We start from the raw sequence: 27,703 nt of genomic DNA, 5'->3' as shown, positions 1-27,703 counted from the left end.
ACAGGAACAGTTATGATGAACAGAATATATAACAAAAGGAAAAGTAAATAAACCATTAACTTGTGATTTAGCTTACCCCAACAATAACATTCACACAATAAAGAAGAAAAATCATATTTCATATATCTAGCTATGAAGACAAAAATAATACTGGAAAACAAATTTCTCCAAAAAATAAAATCACTTTTAAATATACATTAAATAAAATAAACAAAGAAACAAAACATCACAATGGCCAATTTTATTGTATCCAATGGCGAGTTGTGGCAACTAATTATTTGTCTACTTAGACAAACTTTTCGGTCCTTTGTACAATATTTGCAAATACTTATGCAATTTCAGAATAGACATATTTGAGTCCTTTTAACAATTTTCTAACCAAATAAATAGCTATATTATTTTTCTTTTTCATAGATTAAATTTCATAGCAATCAGAAAGTACAAGTAGTTAACTGTTCATAAATAGTGAGATCTTAATACATGAATATTTACATGCAATAGGCTTTTGGCATTTCAAAGTTAATGTACAAAGAGACTGGTAGTATGCCCAGTCCACTGAAAATATGTAGTTAACATGTTTGTACAAAGCCAGAAATATTATGTAACAAGCTATAAATGTAAGCAATTCAATCATACACTCTTTGATTTAATGATCTTTGTACAATCTTACATCTCATAATATATCAAGGAGATTTTTAGATGTTACAAGCTGAATTTATGATCTTGTTGAAGGCATACTTTCATGACATGTCCAAACTTTGGACTGCTAGATGGCCAAACATCTGCGGACCAGCATTTGAGGTTCATTCCATTGTTCACCTCTTCCACAACAAGTGGCATGACCAGGGTTAACAAGACAGGTGCTCAGAGGAGACAGACCCAGGATCAACTAAGGGGGCCTAGGAAAGTATGCAACGTCTGGAAAAAGTGGTATCTGATATAAATAGTGTATTTGTCTTAATTATGTGATCAAAAATAGTGTATATTTACAATATAGGTCCACTCTAGGAAACGTAATGATTTAAAATGGAGCCCACTGACATAATTATCCCTTGGGCCAAACCTGGCTCTGGACTCCTCTGGCAATCAACAATGCAACTTGTGCCTTCTCTAGATGTCCTACAAAATATTTTTATCAAATAATTCGATGAGTAAATAATAATACAACCATGAAATTCCAACAATCTGTTATATGGACAATTTACAACTTGCATGCTGAAAGTAAGATGTAAAAATGTATATTAAACTAATTTCTCATTATACGAAATGAAAGTGAGCTAGCTAATCTAACATACGTTATTTTCCTTAGATTTTAATGTAAACTAAAATTGGAAACCAGCAAAATGCTGCCACAAGTTTTGAAATTATTAGTGCATGTGACTTTACTTGGCTATGTATCTTCCATTGAACAATGACAAGTTTTATTACTGCTGATATGAATGTTCATATAATCTTGTCACATTCAAAATGTAATCATGATTGTTTTTTATTAATTGTGTTAAGAAACTTTTTTTTGTTGAGTTTTTGTTGACACTGGAGTTAAATTTCTTTATTCTCCCTTCCTGTCTCCATAAACCTCTAAATACACCACTTCTGTGTTCAAAATCCTTACCTAACGATCAAGCGTCGATGTTTGCATTTCAAATAATCAGAAATGACGAAGGGTTTAGCTATATCCATATCCATTTGACTTTGTTAAAGCAGGGCCTACTGGGTCGTGACAAACATTCACAACAGTGTCTCTGTTGTACATATATATTAGTTATGCATGCAAGCATACAGACTGCACACCTTGTGCTAGATTTCTCAGCATGTTCTACCCTGATTCCCAATGCTTTAAGGGCATCTACTAGTTAAACAAAGAATTATTTTTACAGTGTTCATTAAATGAAATGAAAACAACTTAATTGGTGGTTATGTGTGGACTTGATGCTCTCAGATAGTGCCTGTAACTAGGTCACTGTGATCTCTGTTTGCTGTTAATGTATCCATCATAGTATAGCAGAATGTTCATAATGGATAAGAAAAAAGTTCTGAGTAGCAAGCTCAGCAAATGCAGACAAGTGTCTTTGCAACACTACAACAACAGCTGCTGCAATGAGCATTGCTCTGTACAACAGACAAATGTGGTCAAAATGCAGAAATCACCAGAAATGGTTGGCTGAAGAGGCTATATACAAAAATGGCTACACCTTCAACCACTCTTTCATCTGCTCCCATGCATTTGAGTAATCAGAGGATAAAATTTGGAACTGAAGTATATTTGGACACTAAATAGATAAATATTGCATTTCATGCACAATAAAACTAAAACACTATCTTGAACACAACATCCATGACATAAAGGCAACAATCAGACTTGGAAACTCTTTTACTAAAGTTGCATATGCAACTACTCTTTGAAGTGATAATACACTCCACCTTTCTCTGGACATAAACAGGATACAAAGCTTGCTACCAACAGCAGGTAGGTCACCACACTTTGTAACAGTGATAACAACAAGGCCAATACATTAGCAACTGAAATTTGTGGATATATCCTCAGCTATTTCATGGCTGGACGCAAAAACGTATGATATATGATTACAAAAAGTCGATGAAAGAAAGAGACATTGAGAATCACAATTGGTATGACAGTCCCTATCATAGAAATAAAATAATGCATTTATGGAAGAAGCTGCCACATATGTCCATTATTTGCTAAGTTTATGTAAGGGGAACATATATCAGCTTTATATAAAGCAATAACAGTACCCCTCTTATAGATCCAGACAAAACAAAAGAATAAACCCTATTCACTGCAAAATGTTTGAAAATCATAAAGCTAATGTGAAGTAGAGACCAAGTTGCCTTCTTTATGACTGGTTGGAAAAGGGCAAGTCATCACATGTAAATATTGTAACCGACATTTCACTTTATTATTTTTGCTAATGAAGTTGTAACTTTTCTTCCTGGTTGGTAGTTTGACTTGAAATGAATGGTCGGATGATTATGCAGGATGAGCTCTGGATTAAACCAACAGCTGGGCGGGGTGCCTTGAAATAACTCTGGACAATGAAAGGGCAGTAGATCAATGTTACTAACTTAGTGTGCAATTCGTGTAGAGGCTCAACATGAATTCACCGTACACATGTACATCCCGATCATCTTTTAGTGGAGTAGTCGTGCTTGGATATCCTTTAATTAAAACTTTAGTTCTTGCTACAGAAAGCGCACTCTTGACGTCAGATCTAAACCACCTGCAAGAAAAAGATACAGCTCAAATCAAACACCAAAAAATCACTTACAAGAATAATAGTATGTATAAAACATGAATGACTAGTACATGGATCAAGAAAGTTACAGTAAAGTTACTCTCAACAAGAAATGTTTCATTCAAGTAGAATGAGCAAGGCATATAATTCCAATGCAATGTCAGACCTCCCAGCAGCTCATCAACAAAATAAAGGTTTTCTTAAAGGTTGTAAATGAAGTACATAAAGGTTTTTAAAGGCTTCAAGCATGAAAATAAAGGATTATAAAGGTAAAAAATGAAGTTAATTTATAACATTCTTACCATCTATGCCCATTTTAACGTCATCTGTGGCCCTTATTTAAAATACCTGACTTACATTAACTGTTGCTTGTGAGTCTGTTTTAAATCACTGCATGAATCTTGCATGGCTGTCCACAAAAACTTAATGGCCAATGGTTAGCATGACTGAAAACAATATTTCTAATCTAAACTAAATCTTTCAAAAAAATTGTTTAAAATCAAATCAAAAATAAAAGGTTTTAAAGAGTATTTTGGAAAAAATAATGAGCCGTTTTTTAAACAAAGGTTTTGAAAGGTTTTAAAGGTTTCGCTGGGAGGTCTGCAATGTTAAATGTCTTTCCAAGATGACCCCCACCCTCCCATTTTCACGATCTGTTTCCACATTAGAGTACATCCTCTCCTTAATACTAGAGCTGATCTACACTCCCCATCAAACATAACTGTAAGCATCAAAAGAGAGATTGGGAGGGGGGGGGGGCTATAACTTCTCCTTCAAATGAAGACTTTTTTCACATTTAGCAATTCTCTGCTTGCTTCAACAGTTTCTTCTCTCTGTTATATTGTGTCATTTTACAGTGTTGAGTAGAGGAATGACCCTACTTAAAACCAGACAATACAAGGAACATAAGCCTTCCCAGAAGACTTTGAGATATCACTGCCAAATCCGAGTACATGTTGTGAGTAGATTATAATAATGACACAAGGGAATACTGAACATTGGAAATTTGCTCTAACACCTTCCTGTTCTTGAAAGATGAAACCGCCTGATTTTGGCAAACAATACATAATGATTGACAAGTAAATATAAAAGCTTCTAAAGCACTCGTTGAATTTCAAAGTATGATTTTTTTTTTATATTGTATGTTAATTCCCCTGCAGTAAGGAACAATTAAATATGGATTTGAAATCGTTTTTGTCTGAAGAGGTACATTTGAAAGGATCCAAACTATATTTAACTTTGGTTACAGCTTACAGCTAGAAATTTGCTCTTCAGAAATGGTGTAGCAGTAATGAACTCTCTGATTGATGACTTTACTAAGCTATGCAATAAACATCCTGTAGTAGACACACCTCAATCTAACTAAGAGATCTATGTGGTTACAAACATGTGACTCTTCTCAATTAGCAAGTAATTAACGGTTTCAATTTAATCATAATTTAATGTGTTCTGCTTCCTTTGCTAACCTGAAAGTCTGTTATACATAATTTCCTTATTCCTGGTGTAATCCAGAGAGGCCAAAGTACCTTATATCATCCTGGGAATGCTAGAATATGGCACATCAACATACTGAAAACTTCAACACACATTGGATACTGAAAGTCAGTTAATTGGAAGTTGCAATTTTTAAATCTAAACTGAAACTTCATTGTGCCACGCTATACACATCCTCTACAGTTTGGTCTTTGTGTGATATGAACTTAGTTGCATCTTGGAGTTTTAAAGAAGACAACTTTTACACAAAAACATTGCTGTATTATTGTAGGTTTTGTTTCCTCAGGACTGCAAACTAGCAAGCTATATCCATTGGAATGAATGATCAGACAGTAACAAGAAGCATCATTGCTCGATTATTGACACAAAAATTTAAATAATCTTTCAAAACTTTTGGCACAAAAGATTTCTCCAGGGAAGGAAATTGTCACCGATATCCCTAAATTACTTCCATTCAGTAAAATAAGATTAATACTGCACCTTTAAAGGACAACAATATTGTTTTGTACTTTTCTTTCTACATCTTTTAACAGACTATAATACTTAACGGTAACGGCACATACCATTCTATGTTAAGATGGAGTGGCAGCCTTGAGAAAGAGGCTATCACTGGATTCAGATTCCAGTAATCTCATCCTATCAGCGTCATCTCCTGCAAAGTGCACAATCACATCCGTATCAAATATAGTTCGGTGAACGTTGATATCCAAGAGCTGTGGATTCGACCTGCTCTCCGCTAATCTGTTAAAATCAAAACCAACCAGTCATAACAACAGTCACTCAGACGTCCAGGATATGATCAACATCTGCACTGCTATCAGTTCTGAAGTCTAATAATAACCCATTGGGAAAATGAATATTGTACTTTACAGTGACTTTTAACCTACCACTGACTATGCTACCAAACAAACGCTTGGTCCTGGGTTATAACTCATTCCCCTACTCCCCCCATACTTCCCACCCCTGTGTCTTCCAGGTAGAAGAGGTATGTTTCTCTCCCTGTAGAATATCACCATGAACATGAAACACTGGCTATTTATAGATCTGCAAACTATTGCCAGTTACTTCATATTTGTATGATATGACAACTGCTACTTAATTGGCTTTCCATGCTGCTGGCAGTGAGTTTATGTAACAATAAATCTCACTGGTTATAGTTGATGAGTTCTCGTTGAAGAGATGATAACAGCAAATGAATGCAACACCTAAAGAACATTCAGTCTGCACATAATTACTGCAGCCAACACCAGGTGAACAACTACACTTTGTGACAAGGTGAAACCATAGGATCTTTTGAAGGCCTTTGGTGGATGTGGGAAAGGGCTGAAGGAGGACTATAAATGCAGTATACAAATACGTTCATGTCATGTGAATGGCAGTAAGGAGGGAGGGGTGGGGATGAGACTGTCAAAATAGGGTTACAGTGTATCACTGCTTCCAAATTGAAATGTTCATTAACAAGTAGATATGATATCAAACAATAAGCTGTCATAACAACAAATCTCTCTCGATACACAACTTGATGCAACTTGAGATGCTTTGGGTCTTCCTAGCATATTTCAAGCAAATATAACAAAGAGCTTTAAACTTACTTTGAAAAGCAGTCATCCAAGTCAGGATCCTCTATATGCTATAAGAACAAAAAATGATTGATTGATTGAATAATTAAGTTTTTAATGTATTACACAACAAGGAATGAATTTAGAAGAAAACTGTTAAGACAGGTAAACAGGATAAGTTAAATCAAAATACAAATCATTCATAACCAAGCCAACTAACCTAATGATATGTTGCCAATGTTTCTGAAAAGTAACTAAATATTCACACTGAACACAAGATGTTTGGCCACTGTTTACAATAAGTCTTTTTGTCTTTGTTGATGAATCCAACATGTTAGTTGCAACTAAACATAACAGTGGATTTACAAATTCAAAACTTAGGGATTTGCAACCAGATAGACCATTGAATAAGTTTGTAGGCTTTTCATTTATAACAAATGGCATGTAACATTAACAAATCAAGCTTGAGCACGTACCAGTTTGGGTTTTTGTTTTAGCTACATTTACATAATCATTATTTAATTACATGTACAATGATGCAAAACATGCCAAATTCTTTCCATAGGAATCATCAATAGATAAGTAACAAATTAACCACGTAACAGCATCCCTGACATGTGTGGTTTCCGTGTCGGGGGCAATCATGACAACTTGCACCATCTGTAGCAGTGAAAGCTAGCAAACTACATTCCAAAATCAATACATATCAACATCTGATGCCATCACATTTATAGTCTATCACAGACTGTGGTAGTTGATGAAATCTATGCAATAGCTAATATCTACTTGAAGGTCATTTATCAATGATTAAAATTCTCACAGTACAAACCATGCAGTTATGATTTATATACTGCTGAGTCACTCACTGATTTCAACGCATGATAAAATATAGAGATTTCTGTACGGTAAAACTAGTACATAGAAGTCTCCAACTTGGCAAAATTATTCACTTGGGTATATGAAAGTCATATTTATAGTGCCAGTGATATAAAATTTAACTGGTATCAAATACACAAACCATTTGAGCCATTTTGCCATTTCTGATAGATTTACAATGGGGCTAAATTTCATAAATCACTTGAACCTTATTTTGTGAATACCAATTCAGTTATGTGCTATTACTGACTGTACAGAATGTTAACCAGAACAGAATTATTATCAGGCATGATCAGTTCCATTTGATTGTTAAACTTTAAGGTGACATGACATGAATAAACTCCCAAATTCTTCAGGTTTCATGCTCTCCCATGAAGCATTACTCACAAACTTAACTATAATCTGTGAACATCATGCAATGAAACTAAAGTAGCATCAAATGTAGTAAATCCCTTTCATTTACATTTTTGAGAACATGAAATGGAATTTAAGCAATATCTTTTCATAAGGTGAGCTTCTTTTTGATCCTTGTTTTTAAGATTATGTTATATCTAATTTTCCCTATTGTTCTGGGTTCATCACACAGACACACAGACACACACACACACATAAATTATGTATTATTGACCATTGAAAAAAGTAGCTACCATTAAAAGTGTACTTTGCAAATGCAGTTTTGCTTTATAATATATTGAGAGTGAACAATTCTATCAGATGGTATAGAAATTAATTGTGCCGCCTACATACTAAATCAAACTCCCACTGAGTAAACAAGTCATATGACCACTTTCAGACTAATCAGGATCCTTGTGTAATTACATTAAACCATCATTAACTATTAATATACTATGCCAGCATTCTACCCACATAATTGTAAATGATAGTGGGTAGATGAAGCTTTCAATACTGTCAACTTGTCTGGTTTATTTCCTCTCTCTCTCCCACGGATATTTTAATAGTTTGGAAATGAAGACGTTGTAGCTTCTACTGGTTTTTTGAAGTCTCTCAAGAGGTTTCTCTCCTATACTGCCTTGAAACCTGACAATTATATCTGAAAATTGGTAATGACAACCCTTCTTGTGTTGTAAGTGGAATTGTATTGTGTTTCTTCAATTTACTACTGTTTTGCATTGTAGTTTTGTATTATGAACAAATAAAAAAAAACAAGAAGATCGCATTCATTTAATTAACTTGTCATCTTTAAGCAGCAGCAACAGATGCAAGCAAAAGATTTATACTTAAACATGCACATAGAAGTTATCCAAGGATGAGTATTAGCCCTGATTTATGTGTAGGATGCATGTACCCATATCTTATGAGAAAAGTCACTCATCTACTCATATATCATTTACTGATTGGTTATAAATGCATCAATTAGGAGAAAAATAAGAACTTTTTGTACAAATGGAAATATCAAAACATGTTTTTTACAGTGTATGCAACTAGTCTTTGGTCATTGGCAATTTTTGAAGACTCACCCAGTTTTCTAGGAGTTTTGCTGTATCTTCTGAATTTAAATATTTTCCACTTTCACCATTGTGATTGTGAATTACAATAGGGGGAGGAGGCTTTCTGTAGGCAGATCTCCGAGGGGGCCTGGGTGGAGCATGGGTGGAGGCAGGTGCTGAACAGGAAATCATGGGGGCTTCTGAACTAACAGAAAGTACTGCAGAGAAAAAAAATTATTATTTGTTAGAAATGGCTAAAACAATGCTAGCATTCTGGCAACGCCACATAATGAAATAGAATTAGCGGTAACTCAACATGTTAACTAGCCACATGATAGCATTGCATCATGTCATTCCAGAGGATTATAGTTATATTATAACATGCAATTACTCAACATTTTGACAGACCACAGGATAACATTGCATTATGACAACATCATGAGAGGACCATTCAACATGACACCACCATATGGCAGTCATTCTCTATTACCCATGTTATATTTCAAATAGTCTGAAAAATTGTGAAGACAACAATTTCGAATTGTAATTATCTTTATTCGTTCACAGTTTTTACTGACCTTTTGTGGTTCTAGGGGGGCGATCAAATGATGGAGGAGGCGGAAGAGGGGATGCGCCTGCAGAAAATATTTCATTCACATCTGAAAAACGTCTATCAATCTCTGGGAAAGATTGGTCCTCTTCAGAAAAGCCCTGGTCTTTTGATATATTCCTTTCTGATGGAGGGGCCGTTCCAGGGATGGATTGAGGTGCAGATTTTCTGTGAGGAGAGCTGACACTCTCTGAAAAGATCAGACCACATATAATAACATTGTAAGGTACAGGTAATGTCACACCAAAACATTTGTCCACACATAGTCACTGTGATATTATTCTTGATGAAATCGCACTTCCGCTTTTCAACATTATTGAATTGAATTTCAAACACTGCTGTGAGTGACTGAGTACATATCTGTTCCTACACTCAGCTACATGCTGGACATCGTCTGGTATCATTACTCCTAATGGTGTCCTGCAGTATGAAAGTAAAGTTTTATTAGCCTTCATCAAGTTTTCTTCTCATTTACTGGTGTTGAGATTTACTGTGATCTGAGGTTCAAAGTAAGTACTAGTTTCTTGATCTGGGGTTCAATGATGTACCAGTTGCTTGATCTGGGGTCCAATTGAAGTACTAGTTGCTTAATCTGGGGTTCAAGTGTAGTACTAGGTTCTTGATCTGGGGTTAGAGTGTAGTACTACTTGCTTGATCTGGGGTTCAATGAAGTACTAGTTAATTGGCAGGAGATATTACATTGCAAACAAGACAGAAACTAGTAAGAGTGTTCAAAATGTAAATCAATCAGTCGGATATAAGTTTGTAGTTCAAAAATAACATCTGGTAAGATTATAATATTAGTTTTTGGTAATTTACTGCATATATCTTTATTTACCTGATTCGCCGCTGTCAGTTTGACTGTCTGGACTATCAGAAGGACTGTCTGCCTCATCTCTGCTGCCCTCGCTGGAGGCTATGCTATGTTCATCGTGTCTAACTTCATCCCAAATGTCATAGGCTATATGGAATGCTTGAGCAACTGTTAAGGTTAGTGCTTCGGCCTGTCAAGAAACCATACAACAAACAAATCCCTTTGTCACCAGATGAAGATACATTGCAGTACATGCTGATTATGAGCAGTTGGAACAAGGTGATGTTTGTTGAAACTGATAAATGATTGTTGGTTGAGAAAAGCCTGCCAGTCTACCCAATATAGTTATTGACTCTTAATGATAGATTAAGAAAGAGGAGTATGTGAGCATGATCCTGGAAGATGGATACAAGGGGCTCATGTGCCCTAAATGCGCCCAGTAATGCAGCTTAGGTAGATGAGAAAGTGCCCATGTACAATAGACTGGTGACACATAAGAGAGGATTGAGATAAATCCTATAGGTTACAGAAAATATCTGAACTACCCTAGCAAGCTTCTGTTATGTTAGTCAATACAAAACATGCTAATAGGTAGAAGGGGGTGGGGAATCCACCAAGAAGGGGTCAGGTCACATAAAAGAGAGGTTGTGTTTGTTGGTTACTCCATGATTAGTATTAGAACAATCTCAGTACTCAATACTACATATGCTATTGTATACCTGAGTGTGGTCTGAATATATACCCATCAAAACAGTAATAGTCAACAACCATTCCCTCCAAGGAACAAATTCCATTTCAGAATTGAGTTCTAATATTCAACGGCCCTAAAACATGTACTTACAATTTTCCTCTTAGTGCATAAATAGGCGTAAAATTCTAAAACGTCTGTTCTGGTATCATTTGCAATAAATCCAAACACTTTTTCGTGGTGGCGATCAGCTGTACAGTATGATATTCTGCAAAAGAAAAGGAGATCATACAAGTTGCTGCTATGGCATTTGTCAGATTACCAGTTGGGCTGGGATCAGTCAAATATAGGAAATCAGGAGAGAGGGTTAAAGCAGATACTACAACAAATGTCTCCTTTAATGTCTGTACCATACTAAAATCATTGTTTCAGTGCTTTTAAAGGAGTACATGGGTGCGAGCTTGCATGGGCAATGGGGAAAAGCAGATCGAAGATTTTTAACCTGTTTTATTCATACAACAATCAAATCTTATTGATATGTCTTTTCATAAATTCTAACTACATATTTGGTAATTTATATTTGTCACAGTCTCAACTATGAGTTAATTATTTCTTACATCAGTTTGCTAGATAAATTTTTACCAACATCCTAGTGTTGCAGGTTTCTGGTCACTATCAGTATACAAACCATTCCCAGAACCATTTAAACCATAGAATTAAACACTGTTAATGGACAGTTTTGAATCGCATGGTTCAATCAATTCTGATCGGCAAATTACTGTACACTGCACAAATTATCTTAACATGCTTGTTGATATAATATTTATAAGCCTAACTTTCACTCAAGCTGTATAAACAACATTATTTACTGCCACACCCATGTCTTCTGCAAAAATCTCAAGTCCCACTCAAAAGACTCCTACATATTGTACATTGTATATTTCTTTATGCATAAAAATGAAAGATCTTAACACAACTTTCTACAATGAAAGCATAGCACAAAAAACAAAAGTTAAATGTAAGGCAATACTTCCTGTCGTAATCCAAAATGTTTTGGCACAGTGTCAGAACAATGAATCAAAGCAGACCTAAGTTCTGATGTTGTTCCACATGTTATTTTTGACATTCGCAGAATAGTCTTGTGCACAATATGCAAATGAGAGTATCAGGTATTTTCCTGAGAAAGACCACTGTTGCTGCTAAATAAGTCATGTTATTCCTGTTTTAATGCTGCACATACAGTATTGCATGACCCATTCAGCAAATTAAAAAAAAACTTTTTTATTTTTTCTAAAAGTTTTGAAGTTTGAGCAAACAAGTTTGGGTAGATAACTGAATTCTGTTAAGGCCTCACCGTATGCCGGTGTGTTCTTATTGCGCACACAGATAAACGGTTCATACCACAATATACTGAGTGTCGAAAAACCAATGTGGCCATTCCACAGTGGTGCCTATCTGCTGTGTTGATCCAGCAAATTAATGTAAAATTAGCTAACAGTTAATGTTGTTCCCCACTAATTTATGACAGGACTGATTGGCTGTCCAACAGAAATTTATGCAATTTCTTACAAACCTGTTAATGAGTAGTACCTCCACTCATTCAACCTGCAAATATTAAAATGACAACAACACTACTGTATTGGTTTACACATGACTGCATCCTTACCTATGTATTGCTACATTTAACAGTTCCTCTTGTGTCTCCAGATCTGCCTGGACTATCCCTCCAGGAGAAATTGTTAAAGATACCTTCCGTAACTTTATACCGCTATATTTAGCCTGACAAAAAAAAATAGCAAACTCAATTAAATTACAAAATTGTCACAATTAAACAAACAAAAATCTTGGACTTCAATAGTGTGACTTCTTACTGTTTTGTTTGTCATTAGGTTGAAGATATTGCAAAAAAAACTTCTCATACCAAAGACAGTAAAAAGTTTTGATAAGAAAGAAGTGCTATCCAAATAATATGTCAGCAATAACTGGCAAATCATGGTAATGCTTTAAACAAGTGATACCATACCATACCATATCCCTTGCCAGCGCTTTTGAAATTGAAGACCATAAACATACAATAAATTTATTTCAATTCAAAGAACCCTCCACCCCCCCCCCCCCAAAAAAAAAAAAAGACAAGAAATACTGAGCTTTTAATGAAGGCTGAAATTGTTACTTAAGCAGCCTATACAAGTTTGGTTCTGGTTAATCCCCTTCAAAGTAAATTAAACAGCCATCTTAGTAATTGTAAACTTTCATGTAAAAGTCTATGGAATAAGTGTAGGATATCTCATTTAAAACTGTCTTCCTTGGTGGTTCTCCAAATTAGTTTGTGACCATTAGATGATCAGGAGTATCCTAAAATACCAATTTCACAAAACTGCTGATAAAATTGATCATTGTATGAATCTCTCAGTGTTTAATTATGTACCATCTCACAATAAAATTGTTCTTGGTGACTATCATGTACAGAAATCTGATGGGGAGATCAGGGCACCATGGGCAGATTCGAGGCAGGCAATCGATCAACGTTTCTTCTTGGAATAAAAACAAATTTGCTGGCTTGCTTGGGAACATAATACAATGAGATTGGGTACCAGCAACATAAAGTTAACATCAATTTCTTCAGACTGAAAGGTCCTGGAGATGTTACTTGTACAAGCTTTTACCAACATTCAGTGATACATTCAAGGAAGAGATTTGATCAACGGATCTGAAGTCTACAGTTACATTTCAAATGTTCATAGACCACACGATAGCAGTAACACTTGTAGTAGCATTCCAATAGTTTTGGCAAAAGATGGTGACAATTGAGTCAAGGTATCCAAAAATAAAAATTGTGAGATTCTTATCCCTGCTACAAGATGAAGGCAATAGTCTGTAACTAAGGGTTACCATGGGGGAAGTTATTAGAAGCCAATGTATCAACTGGCATTATACTGTAGATGTAGAGTGCAGCCAAATTTGTAGGTAAAATTACATGTTATTCAGATTATTTGAGTGTCCTTGGTGAAAATCCATCTTTAATTAGGTATTTAGTGGTCCGCAAATGTCAGAAGACAGCAGTATTTCCCTAATTATAACACTTATATGGTGCTCATTATTGCACATAAACATACATTCAATGGCACCTTACAAAATTACAACCCTGGTCATTGGTAACTTGACACACCTACACACCAAAGTGTGCACAATTCAATCGATCTCTCCTGTTTCACCACAGTGCACCACAACCACGTGTCCCCCCGGGGAACTTCCCATAGGGTGCAGCCACAAACCGGCGCACACAACTATATTTACAAGTTACCTTGCAGGTTCCCATTTATACACCTGGGTAAAGAGAGGCAATGGAGATAAAGCGCCTTGCCCAAGGACGCAATGATCTGGCCAGGGCTCGAACCTCTAATCCTTCTAAGATCACAAGTCCACTGCCTTAACCACTTGACCACAACACCCTAAGCATTCTCTTAACATGCAAGACTTTTACAAAGAACTCTTAGCAGCTTTGTAAGCAAATGGTATGAAAAGATGGCAGAGAGTAACAATAGCAGCTATAAACACAAAATAGAGATACAATACCTCATGAACTAGTCTTTTAACTGATGATGCTGTGTGAACCTCGTCATTTGGCAGATCCACCAGGCACGATCCCAAAAATTTCACATAGAATGGTACACCCTCAACGATGGGCTCATTAGCTTTAAGATCATTTTCATATTCTGCAAAGAGACAACAAATGCAAGAAGTTAAACAACTGTCAGTGTTACAGCAGACAGAGGAGTCATAGTGCTGATGATAGCTGCAGCCCTCCAATATGTATTCATTCCCTGAATGTTTAGTCAACTCCAGTTAACTCATTCGTGAGTGATGGGATATAACATAGATTATCAGGAAGATGTCACTTTGAAAAGTCTCCAACCATTTCATGCTAAGCAAATATAGGAAGTCTTCAACCATGATATGCCCTTGATGAGTCTGCATGACGAAGCAATAGACAGCTGTTTGGTTTAATACCAGAGAGAGTAACAGCAATTATTACCAACCTTTGTGTATACATATGATGTATGTATGTTACATTGGCTGCTACTGCATTCGCCCCTACAGTATTTCACCACACAGTATGATACCATAGAGTATTTTACCATAGAGCATTTCACCATACAGTATTTCACCATACAGTATTTAACTATATACGTTCCACAGCTTATGAGTACATGTCCAATAACTGCAAAGTTAACTGGCAATACAGCAGTAAATTGCCTTACCCAAAGTTTGCAATCTGTGTTAAAGAAAACATGTTTTTGACTTATATGTCACTTGAATATTAAATATGAAGCATAACCAGGCTTGATGACAAGTCTAGATTCAACTACTTTGTGAAAGTGTTGTACAGAAAGGCTTAAAGCAACCAATTGTAACATCAGGGCTGACACTTTTAAGATTGTCAATTTGACGACCAGCTCAATTATTAATGGTTGTCCATTTAAGAAATTGATGAAGAAGACAATTCATGTTTGTGAAAATACTGACACTCTGTTCCTGTCATCAAGGTTAACTTTGCGAATGCCTCAGTTTATATTATAATCTCTCATGTCCCTATGCATGTACAGTAGTTCAACCTATCAATTAGCTTGTCTTATCATGTTTGATGACCCATCAAATCTACCACAACTGTTGCCAGTGAATAAAATGCTGTTAAACCCTTATTTTTTACTAGTAATATATCAATATGTAAAATCTTGAAAAGAGTTAAACTGAATTTAACTTACACCGGACACAACTATACTTGAACTGCAAAACCACAAACTGAAGAGTGAGGGTGCTAAGGTTGTATGGAGATGGGTGAGTGAGTAAGCAAGCTACTAAATGTAAACACTTTTGTTTAGGGCTCTATTTAAAGTAACTTGCACATTTAATAATTTATAAAAAAAATTATGAAAATGTGTCCTTCCATTTATAATTCAATTAAGGAATATGAAAGTAATTCCCTTTTGAAAACAGTGCCGATCATCATGTTTATTAAGCAAGCATTAGAAGTTGTGTGTGTATTGAATATGGAAATTTCGTAGGCATGGAGTGTCTACCACTATCCTGAAATCTTATGGATCTTGTTATTAGTATCAGTATTAATTATGAATGAGCAATACGCGTGTTCCATACATCACATGCAAGCTCAGTAACCATTATGAAACAGTCCACAATTTAAGTAAACTACAATTGGTCAAGTGGTACAGATAAACCTATGGACAAGCAAGGCCAGCTACTTAGTTTCCCTACTGAAATAACAACATTCCTTGCATTGAGGTCCCTGCAAAAGTATAAAGAGCCAGACAGGAAGTTCTGTACAGTTGTACAGCCTAACTTTAGGTCAACATACCAAAAACAAGTGCTATTTGCAAAAGTACTTTCCTGGCATTATTCCCGGAAATTTAGGAATGTTCAATTAGACAACTAAAAGACCCCAGAGTGTGGTTAAATGTTTCAAAATTTCAGGCAGTAATTGCTCAAGTTTCAACATGAGTGAATATGATTTGATCTTTTAGCTAATTTAATTATTATTAATTTCTTTGTATAGTCAGACAAACAAGATTCTCTATATATTTTGAGAAGATCAAAGGATCATTCTCCATTAATATTTTCAACAAGGTGTTTAAGTCCAAATCCAGAGTTGTAAACAAGTCACTTGATTTGAGAGTCAAATAAGAGTAATCATTACCTCTAACCGACTTAAATCACTGACTCTAGTCACTGCAGACAAAAACAACTTAACAAATACAAACTGTACAGTATGTATCCCTTCTCTTTTGATTGCCTGTGTCATGACTTGTTATCTACTGTCTGCCTCCTACAGTGCATAAACAAATCCGTATATCACATATAAATATACAGTACTAGTATTTTAGTTTCCTTGCCAGCTCTCTCAATTTTGCAGTTAAAAAGTAAACATTACAATTTGACATACGCATTATAGACCAGCCACAAAGAACTTGGAACTCTGCCAAAGATTTTTCCACGCACATCTACTAACAGGGACAGACTTTAGAAAATTGCAGAATTGGGGAACGTGACGTTGGTTTACCTGTAGACCATACACAGTTCATAATTAATATTACTATTGGCAGTCTTTATTATGTTTAGTACTTCACATTAGCAAATTTTTACATTACGGGTGCACTTTATTTTAAACACAAATTGTTTCTATCCCATGGATTTCTTCTTCCCCAATGCTGTTGGTTTTAATCGAATATGTGAATAGTCTGAAGATCACCCGTATTCAAATATCAATGTCATTTAATCTAATGACTGTCCCAGTAATGGCAAATAATGAAGACAATTCTGGTCATCACCTCCCATTTATTATTCATTACAGAATTGTGTACGTAAAGATCTTCATTACACTTTCTACAGCCAATTGATAAAGTCTTTCAAGAATTAAGTAGAATAGTAGGGACTATTTTGACACACAAAGCCAGCTGTCCCACGTAAAACAAAATGTTGGTTGTCTCAGGTGGGTATTTGTCCTCATTAATTGTTTGTTCTGTGGATGATACAATTGGCTAAAGCAAAGCATTTAAAACTAGTATATTTCAGTTTTCACTAAGTGCTTACTTCCACATTCTGTAAGTTTCATGTGAACTCACACATATTACAGTAATACAGTAGATAGCATCTTTATTTTTTATGTTTTACAAAAAAGGGCATCGTAACAAACTCTCTGTATAGTATTAATTAACAGTACAAAAAGAAATTCTTTTGCACAATAACCTCTTCAAAGTCTATTGCTAACTGGTTTTTTTTCCCCACCCATCAAAATTAAAACACAGACTGGCAACTAGCCAAGTACTGCTTTCAGCCATATGCTTGTAAAAGCCTTCCCACACCCACAATTTATATAGAAACATATAGGTTGGGTTCAAAACTTTCCTCTAATCTTTTAAGATTTAAACCAAATATGTAACTGTACATCTGCTGATTTTCCATGAATTTGCCTTTTTATTTTACCGAACAATAATTATTATTCATTCTTTAACATGCATAAAAAATATAAAAAAATTGGAAAATCTATTCAGAAGTCAATCAATACCTGGCAAAATTTGTAGTGAAATCATCATGTACTGAAAATACTAAGAGTACAATTTGCAGACACAGATACTTTGAATAAAGCCACAATTAAACAGAAGGCACCTGGGTTTAGCGTAACAACGTCAGAAGCTTTTCGTTAAATACTAGCGATAAATAAATGTAGGGATTCTAATGATTAAATCACCATAGTAGAAAAAACAAGCAAGAGTTTACCTCCTGGGAATGAGGTAAAACTATTAGACTGGGAACTTTTAGCTTTCCATTACAACAGAGTACAGAATGAATTTGAAGAAACCTTAGTGGACGGGCTGTAATATTAAATACATGATAGCCAAGAGTAAGCTACCTTCGTAAACTCGCACTCTCAACTTTGGGTGTGCCGCTTTACTGAGAGGTACGTGTGAGACATAATTGCAAGACAAAAAAAGTAATTAGGAAGTATTACTTTATGGAGGGGGGGGGGGGGGGAGTTGCGTCGGCACAATGTTACTTTCTTAGCTGAATTTTTATTTTCCACACCAGCTTATTTAATAAACAATTTCTAACAATTTTCTAAAACTTTTAAGGAGTATTCCTCATAATATTACTAATATTCCCAATAAGACTCTTAGATATTTTCTAGTAAGCATTAACTAGGGATACGATTCCATTAAATTAGTGTATCTTGTTGTCTATGTCTGGTTCCCATATTCACTGAGCTGCAAAAGGCAAATTATAAAGTTTCAAAATTTAATGGTTCATATTATTTCAAAGAAAACTTTCCTAAAGACAGACAACATAATGAAATGCATTGTAACAGGATATCAACATTGGATATTTACTAAAATCATTTATTCCCTGGTTCGTAACAACCATTTCTTTTGGGAAATGTAAGGTTCAAACCTCTCATCTATATTGCAAACAAGAAACCTATGTTGATGCAGTCCAAATATTGCAAATTGTAATTTACTAGTTCCATGATGGTTCAGCTAGTTGTAATTTCCTCATAGCAACTCATTACTCACCTACAATACAGTAGTAGGTGGTTGATTACATTGAGAACCTTTTCATTCTATGGATGTTTTCCAAGTTTAAAATTGTTCTGGCAATGTGCCAATGTCTGAAAAAAAACTTGGCTCTCAGCCATAACAAGTTCAGTCTCAAGGGAAGTGTTTGTCTGTCAATCTAGGTGAGCCAATATAGCTTCAGCGACTCACAATTACTGTTTATAAACTTACATGCAGCATTCAATGTGTCCTCCTTGAATCTATTATTTACACTGAATGCTATGAGAAGAGCAAGCATCATTTCAAAGTTCTCAAATAGAAACATTTCTGGCAGCATGCCCAAAACTATCTACAAAGAAATTGCTTTTCAGCCAGTTTTTTTTTTGCAATGTTCACTCTTTCTCACTTAATGTTTCTTCTCGTTGTTTGTTGTAAAGTATTACATTATACAAACATAAATAACACTGGATGATATTCTTAAAATATGAAAGGCCTCACTGAGGTATAAACATAGGATTGCAATGTCTTAAAGAATGTTAGATAGGCATTGGATCCAAGTCCTTTCCATGTATGCTTATTGACAAAATACTCTTCTTTCACTTTACTCTAGCCTCATCCTTCCCCCTATCCTTCCCCTCTCCGATTTCATATCCCCTTTCCCAGCACTGTTGTGAAGGTCACATCTATCTTGCGAGAAAAGCCAGACATTTTATTCATGGAAATATTGTGGAGTCATTCACCTTTGGAGACTGGTCCACAAAGACCGGGCGACATTGTTGATTACAGTACCTTACCACCCATCAAACATACTGTACAGATCTGCATAGTTACATAACAACATTATATCTATTAGGCCTCTCTGTAACTAACACTAGAAAGAGAATTAATAACCCCATGTTGTGATATGATAAACATGTGTATGTCATGTTCCTGCTAGTAAACTTTTGACTGCAAAGCGCAGTGGGACATATATATGCTGAAGCAAGATCCCTCATGTACACATAAACATTGCTAGGTTCAATAAAAGAGGTCAATGTATTTGGCAGACAGTCTGTAGAATCTGTGTGAACCTCAATGCACTTTTCACATGAACTGCTCAAACCTGATTGAATATCAATACAACAAGGAAATACAAGAAAATGGATCAAAACTGTTAACTTCAAAACACCACGGAGTATCAATACGCTTGATGCTGTTTCCAAGTATTAAATCTTTGAACAATGAATACTTAAATATACCTTAATTTTCCACATACTTTACAGGTACAGTATGTACTGTAGCAGTCTACCAACAAATAGATGGATGTGTAGTGTGGATAATATTCATTTAGAGTATAAACTGCAACTTTTGTTGAGAACCTCCACAACTTTTTTCTCTGCTCAGAAATCAATTTGACATGAAATATCCTTACCCCTAAATGGGCAGGCATATTTTTAATGGTGCAAATTACTTTTTGGGCCATCAAGTTTGGTGCCAAGATACTGTATTTCTTACTTGAAACAAACATTCACTCTGGCCAAGTTCATTGGAGCTCAGTAGGCCTACACACATGTATGTGACAGTTGACAAGTTGAGTATAAGCCAAGTAATACCTGTCATATTATTTGACCTACTCTGTTGGCCTGCCATTTGTAAACAAAGATTGCCTTTACTGCCTGGCTTATTTCTACATCAGGCAATACAAGTTTGAACTTGTTACCATCAGGCACGTGGCCACAAAATTTTCAGTTTTTTCTTCCAAATATCTAGCTAAAAAAATGTTAAGGTATTACAAGCAGAAAAATGGAATACAAATGTAAGGAGAAAAGATGGAAAAGATTGCATCATTTGGTACCTAAGCCCTTTGAGATAAGCAACAATTTCTCAGAGGGGAAGTGGACACCACCTCCCCTTAGACCCAGGATGGTGATGCATTGATGCATTGGTGTGCTCCATGTAGCCATTAAATGTTTTTGCAAAATGTGATTTATACTGTAGACAGTAGCATTCATGGCATCAACCAGAGTCCTTTAGGTTCTATAGCACAGAGCATCTTAGATCTACCTGTATCTGGGAACCTCCATGAAGCCTTGACCTCAACATAAACCAACAAATTGAAGTTTGCCTAGCTAGCTGAATATATGGTCAATTCCATGGTGACTCGCGTGACATTTTTACTCAAATTCCTCTCTATTTGATATCATTTAACAAATAAAGAAATTACCTGGGAGAAAAGCATTAATGTAGCAGTGAAGGTACGCCTTAATGCTTACAACAGTAGATAAAAAATATTTATACCTCGAGTATTGGGGGTGAAATTGGCGAAAAACTAAACGTGACTCGCGTGACAGTTACTATTAGCAAAAATCAGAATGCACACACAAATGTTCGATTTCTTATGTCTTATTAAAATTTTTCCAATCACTTTTTATAATCATACCGAAGTTGAAAAATACCTCTACCTCAATTGCTATGCAACTTTGAAAAAAAGTTGTAACGCATGAAAATAATGATGAAGATGTATTGTGACTCGCGTGACAAGAAAACGTGACTCGCGTGACAAGTTCACTTTTCGGATAGTTCTAGACCAAATGCAGTAGTGAATTGAAGGTACAGATCTTGCATAGTGAAATATAACATTCATTGGTCTAGAAAGTGTCCAAGAGGTACTTCCCTTGGGAATGTCCAGATGATATTAATGTCCCCGAGTTACCTTCATGACTGCAGACAGTAGGTAATATACTGTACGGGTAGTACAGTTGTTCAGGCAATATATTTTGTCAATTAATATTTATAACAATATTTAGTCTGTTGAAGTCACTCATTTGAAAGTTATAGAAGAAACAGATCTATCAAAATGTGATCAAATTACCATTCTCATTTGTCATATTTGAATAAACCAAAAGTGTAATATTTGAGAAGATACATTCGCTCATAGGATTTTGGGAATGATTGAGCAGTTAAGACCTTAAGGTTGTCAAGTCATAGCACATGGCATTGCCAGATACAAATATAGATTATGTTTTAGTATAATACTAAAGAATCAATGACATGTGCTAACTTTCCAAATGTGGTGATAAAGTAGGCATTATATTGCGAATAAATATTCATGATTTTAAATTCTGATATTTCAAATGAAATTATGATGATTAGTTGCATTATGTATGCCCATATTATTCAAGTTGCCTAATTAAAGGGGAATGCATATATGATATCTTTAATCAGTGATTCATTCATCAAACTAGATAACATCCCTGTAATTTTCACACAGTAAATAGGTAGAAACACTATCTTGATTTGACGTGACTCGCGTGACATTCATAAAGGGTGATTTTCTGCAAAATTTGAATATCTTCTGAAAAGGAAAATTCAGTAATCCTTTTGGTATCTTTGTGAAGACTTGATATTCATTATTTTGGAGTAAAACTATTGTGCAGGCAAGGTGAAAAAAAGCAAAAACAGTCAAATTTTGTGACTCTGTAACAGTAAATCGAGGGTGTTTACTGTTTTCTATTTACCACTGTTGTCTAATGCCTTGATATCAAAATAAAATTGAAGCTATTAAGTGAGCACTATGCTATAGCAAATATAATTAGTCCAACACACAGTAAATAGGTAGAAACACTATCTTGATTTGACGTGACTCGCGTGACGTGACTCGCGTGACATTCATAAAGGGTGATTTTCCGCAAAATTTAAATATCTTCTGGAAAGGAAAATTCAGTAATCCTTTAAGTATCTATGTGAAGACTTGATATTTATTATTTGGAGTAAAACTATTGTGCAGGCAAGGAGAAAAAAAACATAAACAGTAAATTTTGTGACTCGCGTGACAGTAAATCGAGGGTGTTTTCAAATCACCACTATTGTCTAATGCCTTGATGTTGAAAAAAAATTGAAGCTATTAAGTGAGCACTATGCTATAGCAAATATAATTAGTCCAAAAAACTGATGATATCTATGATTACTATGTACAAATCTGCACAAAATGAAATTTCACTGTATTTTTCATAATTTAGTTTCAACAGGAACCATTTGTTATAACCGACCCCATAATCAAACAAATGATGTTTCGGGGGTGAAAAAATTATTATTAGTAACTACAAGTATTCTATTTATTGGAAACTGGTACAATTTTAATGTACAATGATTTTAATTTTTTTGGTATGATGTTGACCTTATCATGGAATTGACCATATGGTAATAGAAATGCTTCTCAGTTAAGCTGCCACTTAGGCCCCTCATTCTGTATGCAGCAGAAATGAAGAGCCCTTACATTGGGGTGTGATTTGTTGTTTTAACCGACATGTATTCACTGGATACTACAGGTTTTCACTACTGCAAGCCAATCTGCTATTCTATTCGATCATGTGAATAGTGTGGCATTGCTATGGAGAGGTAAACGTTGGAAGTTACTTTATGTGCAATTGATTGTGAAAATGATTTTGAACTAGGACTTAGTAATATCTCCCAGTCTACTTTGCATCTAGCATGTCACAAATAAGTATGGCTGTTTAAGAAAAGTGACAGTCTTTACTTTCAACTGATGAGCCATTTTCTGAAAGTGTGGGTAAGGGAACAAGATATTGTCCAAAGTGGGTCTGGATCCAACTTAATCTCTGGTCATCATACTTTGATCGTTTCTTATTCTTTGTTGGAATTTGAAGAATAGTTTTAAAATAAAAATGTCAGTCCTTTTGTTTTAATTCACAATTCGTCTTTCTTTTTTCTGCAGTTACAATTTACAAGTGTATTTTATCTTTTGCCTTGAAAAATAGAGCAACACACCTTTCCTTAACCACGCCATTGCCATAAGGCATTTTTTCCAAACTTGAAAAACACAGTTACTTTACACACAAAGACCTGTCAATATCCACAAACATTTTCATGAAAATATCAGTCTCCTCCCAACTATTATCATCACATTTGTTGTCTACCTCCCATACCCCTCCCCCCCCCCTGCCTCACTCATGCTTTTGAAGTTAGTCTGGTGACCTTACAGTGTATATCTATTAGTCTATTTACTAGCTGCTGTATAAACTGTATCGAGCCACTCACTATGTTGTAAACTACAGAAAATTCTGCATTTGTAGTACAAGAATACTAATTGAGGTCACAGTTCCGCATGTGGTTTTTACCTACAATACAAGGAATGTTGGTTAAGCATTTTGGGTGGACACCTAATTGTTTAGTAGGGTAGTGAAAAATGAATGAAATTCTCCGTGTGCACTGAACCGATTCATGAGTATGCCATTTATCCTATAAAAAAAAAGGGTCTATTTGTTGTAGGGGTTTTCCTGCAGTAGAGTGTTTACACAGGAGATTTGAGAATCATTGACACGGTGAGGTATTGGGATCAATTTTCTTACACTACAAAAGCGACATACTACTGTATGCTTCTAATGCAAAAATGTGGCCATGGTAACTTGCTATGAAGAACAAACATTATAATCATTGTTTACTTGGTTTAAGGATGGAACTTGTTCTTTCCTTGATAGTAATTACCAAATATGCATGGAATGGTGGCCTTGTAAGCTCTGTATCATGCACATGTCTGTGTGCAGCGAGGTGTACCATGTCAAGTGCACAATATGGGATATGAATCAGTTTTGTCCAATTATGTTACAATGTAGTCAGACCGTAGTTTCTAGTCTCTATAAAAGCATTTCACATTTTTGAAAGTGAAACAGCATGATATAGCAGCTGCCTAAAACAACAGATAAAGCCATGCTGAGGGGATCAATGGGGAATATCCCTCATTCCTTATATCCTGTAGTAGGTGTATATACATCAAATAATCAGTGCTCAGTCAAAATATTTTCACATTTTACATGTTTTTGAACTTTGCTATTAAATTTTTTGCTTACAATGTTTCTGCCAGTTCATTTTAAATGTCGACAGTCCTAAGTGCAGTAAATTCATAAATACAAACATCAATGACTGAATGGACTTCATATGCAGATCATGGAATATTGGGACTTCTATAACACCTAAAGTCAACATATAGTATTTGATGAGAATATTGAGTATATATATATAATGCAGGTCAAAAGGCCAATATAAGGCCTGTCTTTTTTATGATAATGTATGCAAGCAAGTACCATCACTGCTTTTACATAAAGCACTACAAACTCTCTTCTTGTCTGTTTCATACAGGATCCTGTACAGACTGGGTTAGGGAATTAATACTGAAGTGCCGTATGATGTAGTAGCAATGTTATAATTCACTATAGAACGGACATTTCAACAAACTTTTAACACCCACTGTCTGAGGCATTTCTCAGATTAATGTAGACCTATGTTTTGTTACAAGGGATGTCCAAGGATTACAAAATTCTCTGAAAACAGGATCTAATACAGAGACTAAATGTTGCTTTCATTTCTGTTGGTTTCAATTTCATATTGTAGACCTATTTGCACCGGGTGGAAGTTTGAAATTTCAAACTGTTAAAAAGTATAGACATTGGGTAGAAGTTGTTTTGCATTTACATAAATGCCACGGTAATCAATAAAATTGTGATAACCTATTCTGAAAATAATCTATATTGCAGTTTCCTACAAACTGTGGAAAATAATCACTTTCAAACCGACAACTTACTGTACCAGTCACAACAAGTCAACTTAGTTTGTCATAAAGTATTAATGTACGTCAGAAGCAATGCCTTATGGGAATTCCATAAATTCTTTTTGCGTAACACTGAGACTGGTTTCACTTCATTACTTAGTCAGATCCTCTCTGACATCATTCATGATGATTCATGAATGTGACTTGTACCTTGGTCAGCACTAATGCTATATGTTCTAATCAGTCATCTCATAATAAGCTGAATTACTCATGTCAAAAAAAACTTATTGGAAGATCGTCAATCAAAGTAAGGAATGGCTTCTAAAGTACAGTACAACTGCTGTGACAGTTTGTAACCAAACATTGATATGCAACAGACATACATTTCTGTATCAAACAATGTAGACTGTGTTCCACAAGCTGGTCTACCTAAATTCAAGGCCATGTAGACAAACTTTGTTGCCAAGTTTCTTTGTTCAGCAAGAGAAGCTACATTCCAGACACAGTCAGTTGCTTTATCTGCCAAAACTACAATATTCAACAAAAAAGAAAGATACAGATCAGTGAATTGTCTTGTAGAGTCGGCATTGCAAACTATCTAAGCGTAGCGCCACCATGATTGGCGCGAAGCGTACAAGAAAATTTTGGCTGAAATTGCCTCCCAGATCGTTGGAAATGGCACTTCCCAGGCCTTGTAAGTTGCATCTTAGCATTTTCTCTTTTGAAAATACTAGCGATATCATTAAAACATTAAAAAAAATTTTTTAAATATGCTCAAGGGGGGGCTGCTGCCCCTTCGCCACCCCCCCTTGCCCCCCCTTGGCTACGCGTCTGCGAATTCTCAACTCTATTAAAGAGCATCAAGGTAACTTTTAAGATGGAGGGGGGGGGGGGGGAGAAAGGTACATTATAGTGGATAAAAAGATAAAATTTAGGAAAAAGGTAACACACATTTTCATCCTTAGTGTATTACATGCCCAATGACCAATTTCAAGGGATCCATCCTTGTGATACTGGCACATAGTGCTTCTTAGCATAATTCTAGACTCCAAGGAATTATGAGCTCTGATGTGGCTTATACTCTTTTAAAGCCTTTTTGCATTAGGTGATAACGTTCTGATAGTCTGCTCAAATCATATAATTAGATAGCCGTAGATATAACTAAGGTGATCTGTACAGTCAGGTTTAATGCTCCTATATAGTCCTATACAGAAAACAAGGGTTGCATATAGGTTTGATGTAATATTTTACTTTGTGGCTTGTAAATCTTTTTTTGTCAATGCTAACTGTAGTGTTATTCTTTCTGTGCAGCATGATCTGTTAGATTGAAGTAACAGATCAAGGTAACTCAGTTATATATCCATTCTTTAATCAATTAAGGTACCTCAAGATTTAACTTGCTCAACATGACTGAGGACCACTGTGGCAAATTCTATCGTTAAATGACAAGTCTAAGCTCTACGTAGCCTCAGAGAATAATTTATCTTGTATCGCATAGCAAAATAAGTGAGTAGGCTTAAACAATAATTAATGAACTCTAAATTACTCCCTGACTAGACATAGTGAGCTTCTCTTTTTTCCTGGTATTTATGCTGAAACATTTAAAGTATCAAAAGTTTTGGGAAGCAAGACCAAATATGGTCCAAAATATGGCCACAAAGAATTAACACTGGTGACTTTTATTACCATTTCTTTGTTATGTCAAACGAATTGATGGTATGTCTGACTTTGCATTACAAGTAGTCCCTATACTGTATGGCCTAACCTTACCCTAACTTTAGTGCAAATTTTAAACACCTGCCTAGCGTCCCATACATTTCCAGTGGATTTATAACATAATAGCCCTGGTATGCAAGTTTATAATATTTCCGGTCGACTTCCGGTTGTAGATTCGCACATACGTGCTCTCTTATTTCCTTTTTCACACGTTTTTATACAGGATCGCCTAACACTGTCGTGTGGTATGGAGGCAGGTGACATTTTACACCAATGAAAATACACTCTCCCACGCTACGTCATCGAATGGCGTGATAACGTGCCACAGAAGAAACCAAAACAAAGGTTAATTTTCACCGTTTTACGAGAAAATGACTTCAACAACGTTCTGAAATATCCACAAAAGTATTATTCGATACTTACTTCGCCTTCTGTTAGACTTCCGTCGGGTTTTCATCATTTTCTTTTGCCGAACTTTAAACAGAGGAGAATTCTTGATGCAGCAGTTCCGATATCGCGTGAGAATTTCGTAGTAGAAATTCCCAATGTTTTGATGTCGATGTCTGCGCCGAGGAATGTACAATACAACTGTATACTATAACTGTAGCGCGCAGTTACAGTGAGACCGTTATCT

The 27,703-nt window shown here is 35.4% G+C and overlaps 1 protein-coding gene across 1 annotated transcript; it reads right to left on the bottom strand.

The window, feature by feature from the left end:
• Positions 1 to 23: 23 nt before the first annotated feature.
• On the bottom strand, positions 24 to 27,626 carry LOC139963126 (uncharacterized). Its single transcript, XM_071963667.1, has 10 exons — positions 27,493 to 27,626; positions 14,320 to 14,459; positions 12,410 to 12,522; positions 10,897 to 11,011; positions 10,080 to 10,245; positions 9,210 to 9,431; positions 8,662 to 8,849; positions 6,341 to 6,378; positions 5,312 to 5,489; positions 24 to 3,239 (listed from the first exon to the last, which is right to left on the bottom strand). Exons 1-9 carry the CDS (start codon positions 27,527 to 27,529, stop codon positions 5,321 to 5,323), a joined length of 1,188 nt encoding a protein of 395 aa, XP_071819768.1. The 5' UTR covers positions 27,530 to 27,626; the 3' UTR covers positions 24 to 3,239; positions 5,312 to 5,320.
• Between the last annotated feature and the right edge of the window lie 77 nt (positions 27,627 to 27,703).

Source organism: Apostichopus japonicus, chromosome 21, assembly GCF_037975245.1.
Source record: "Apostichopus japonicus isolate 1M-3 chromosome 21, ASM3797524v1, whole genome shotgun sequence".
Taxonomy (NCBI): domain Eukaryota; kingdom Metazoa; phylum Echinodermata; class Holothuroidea; order Aspidochirotida; family Stichopodidae; genus Apostichopus; species Apostichopus japonicus.
Note: the sequence above shows the minus strand (reverse complement) of the source record. Positions and strands in the feature narration are given on the sequence as shown.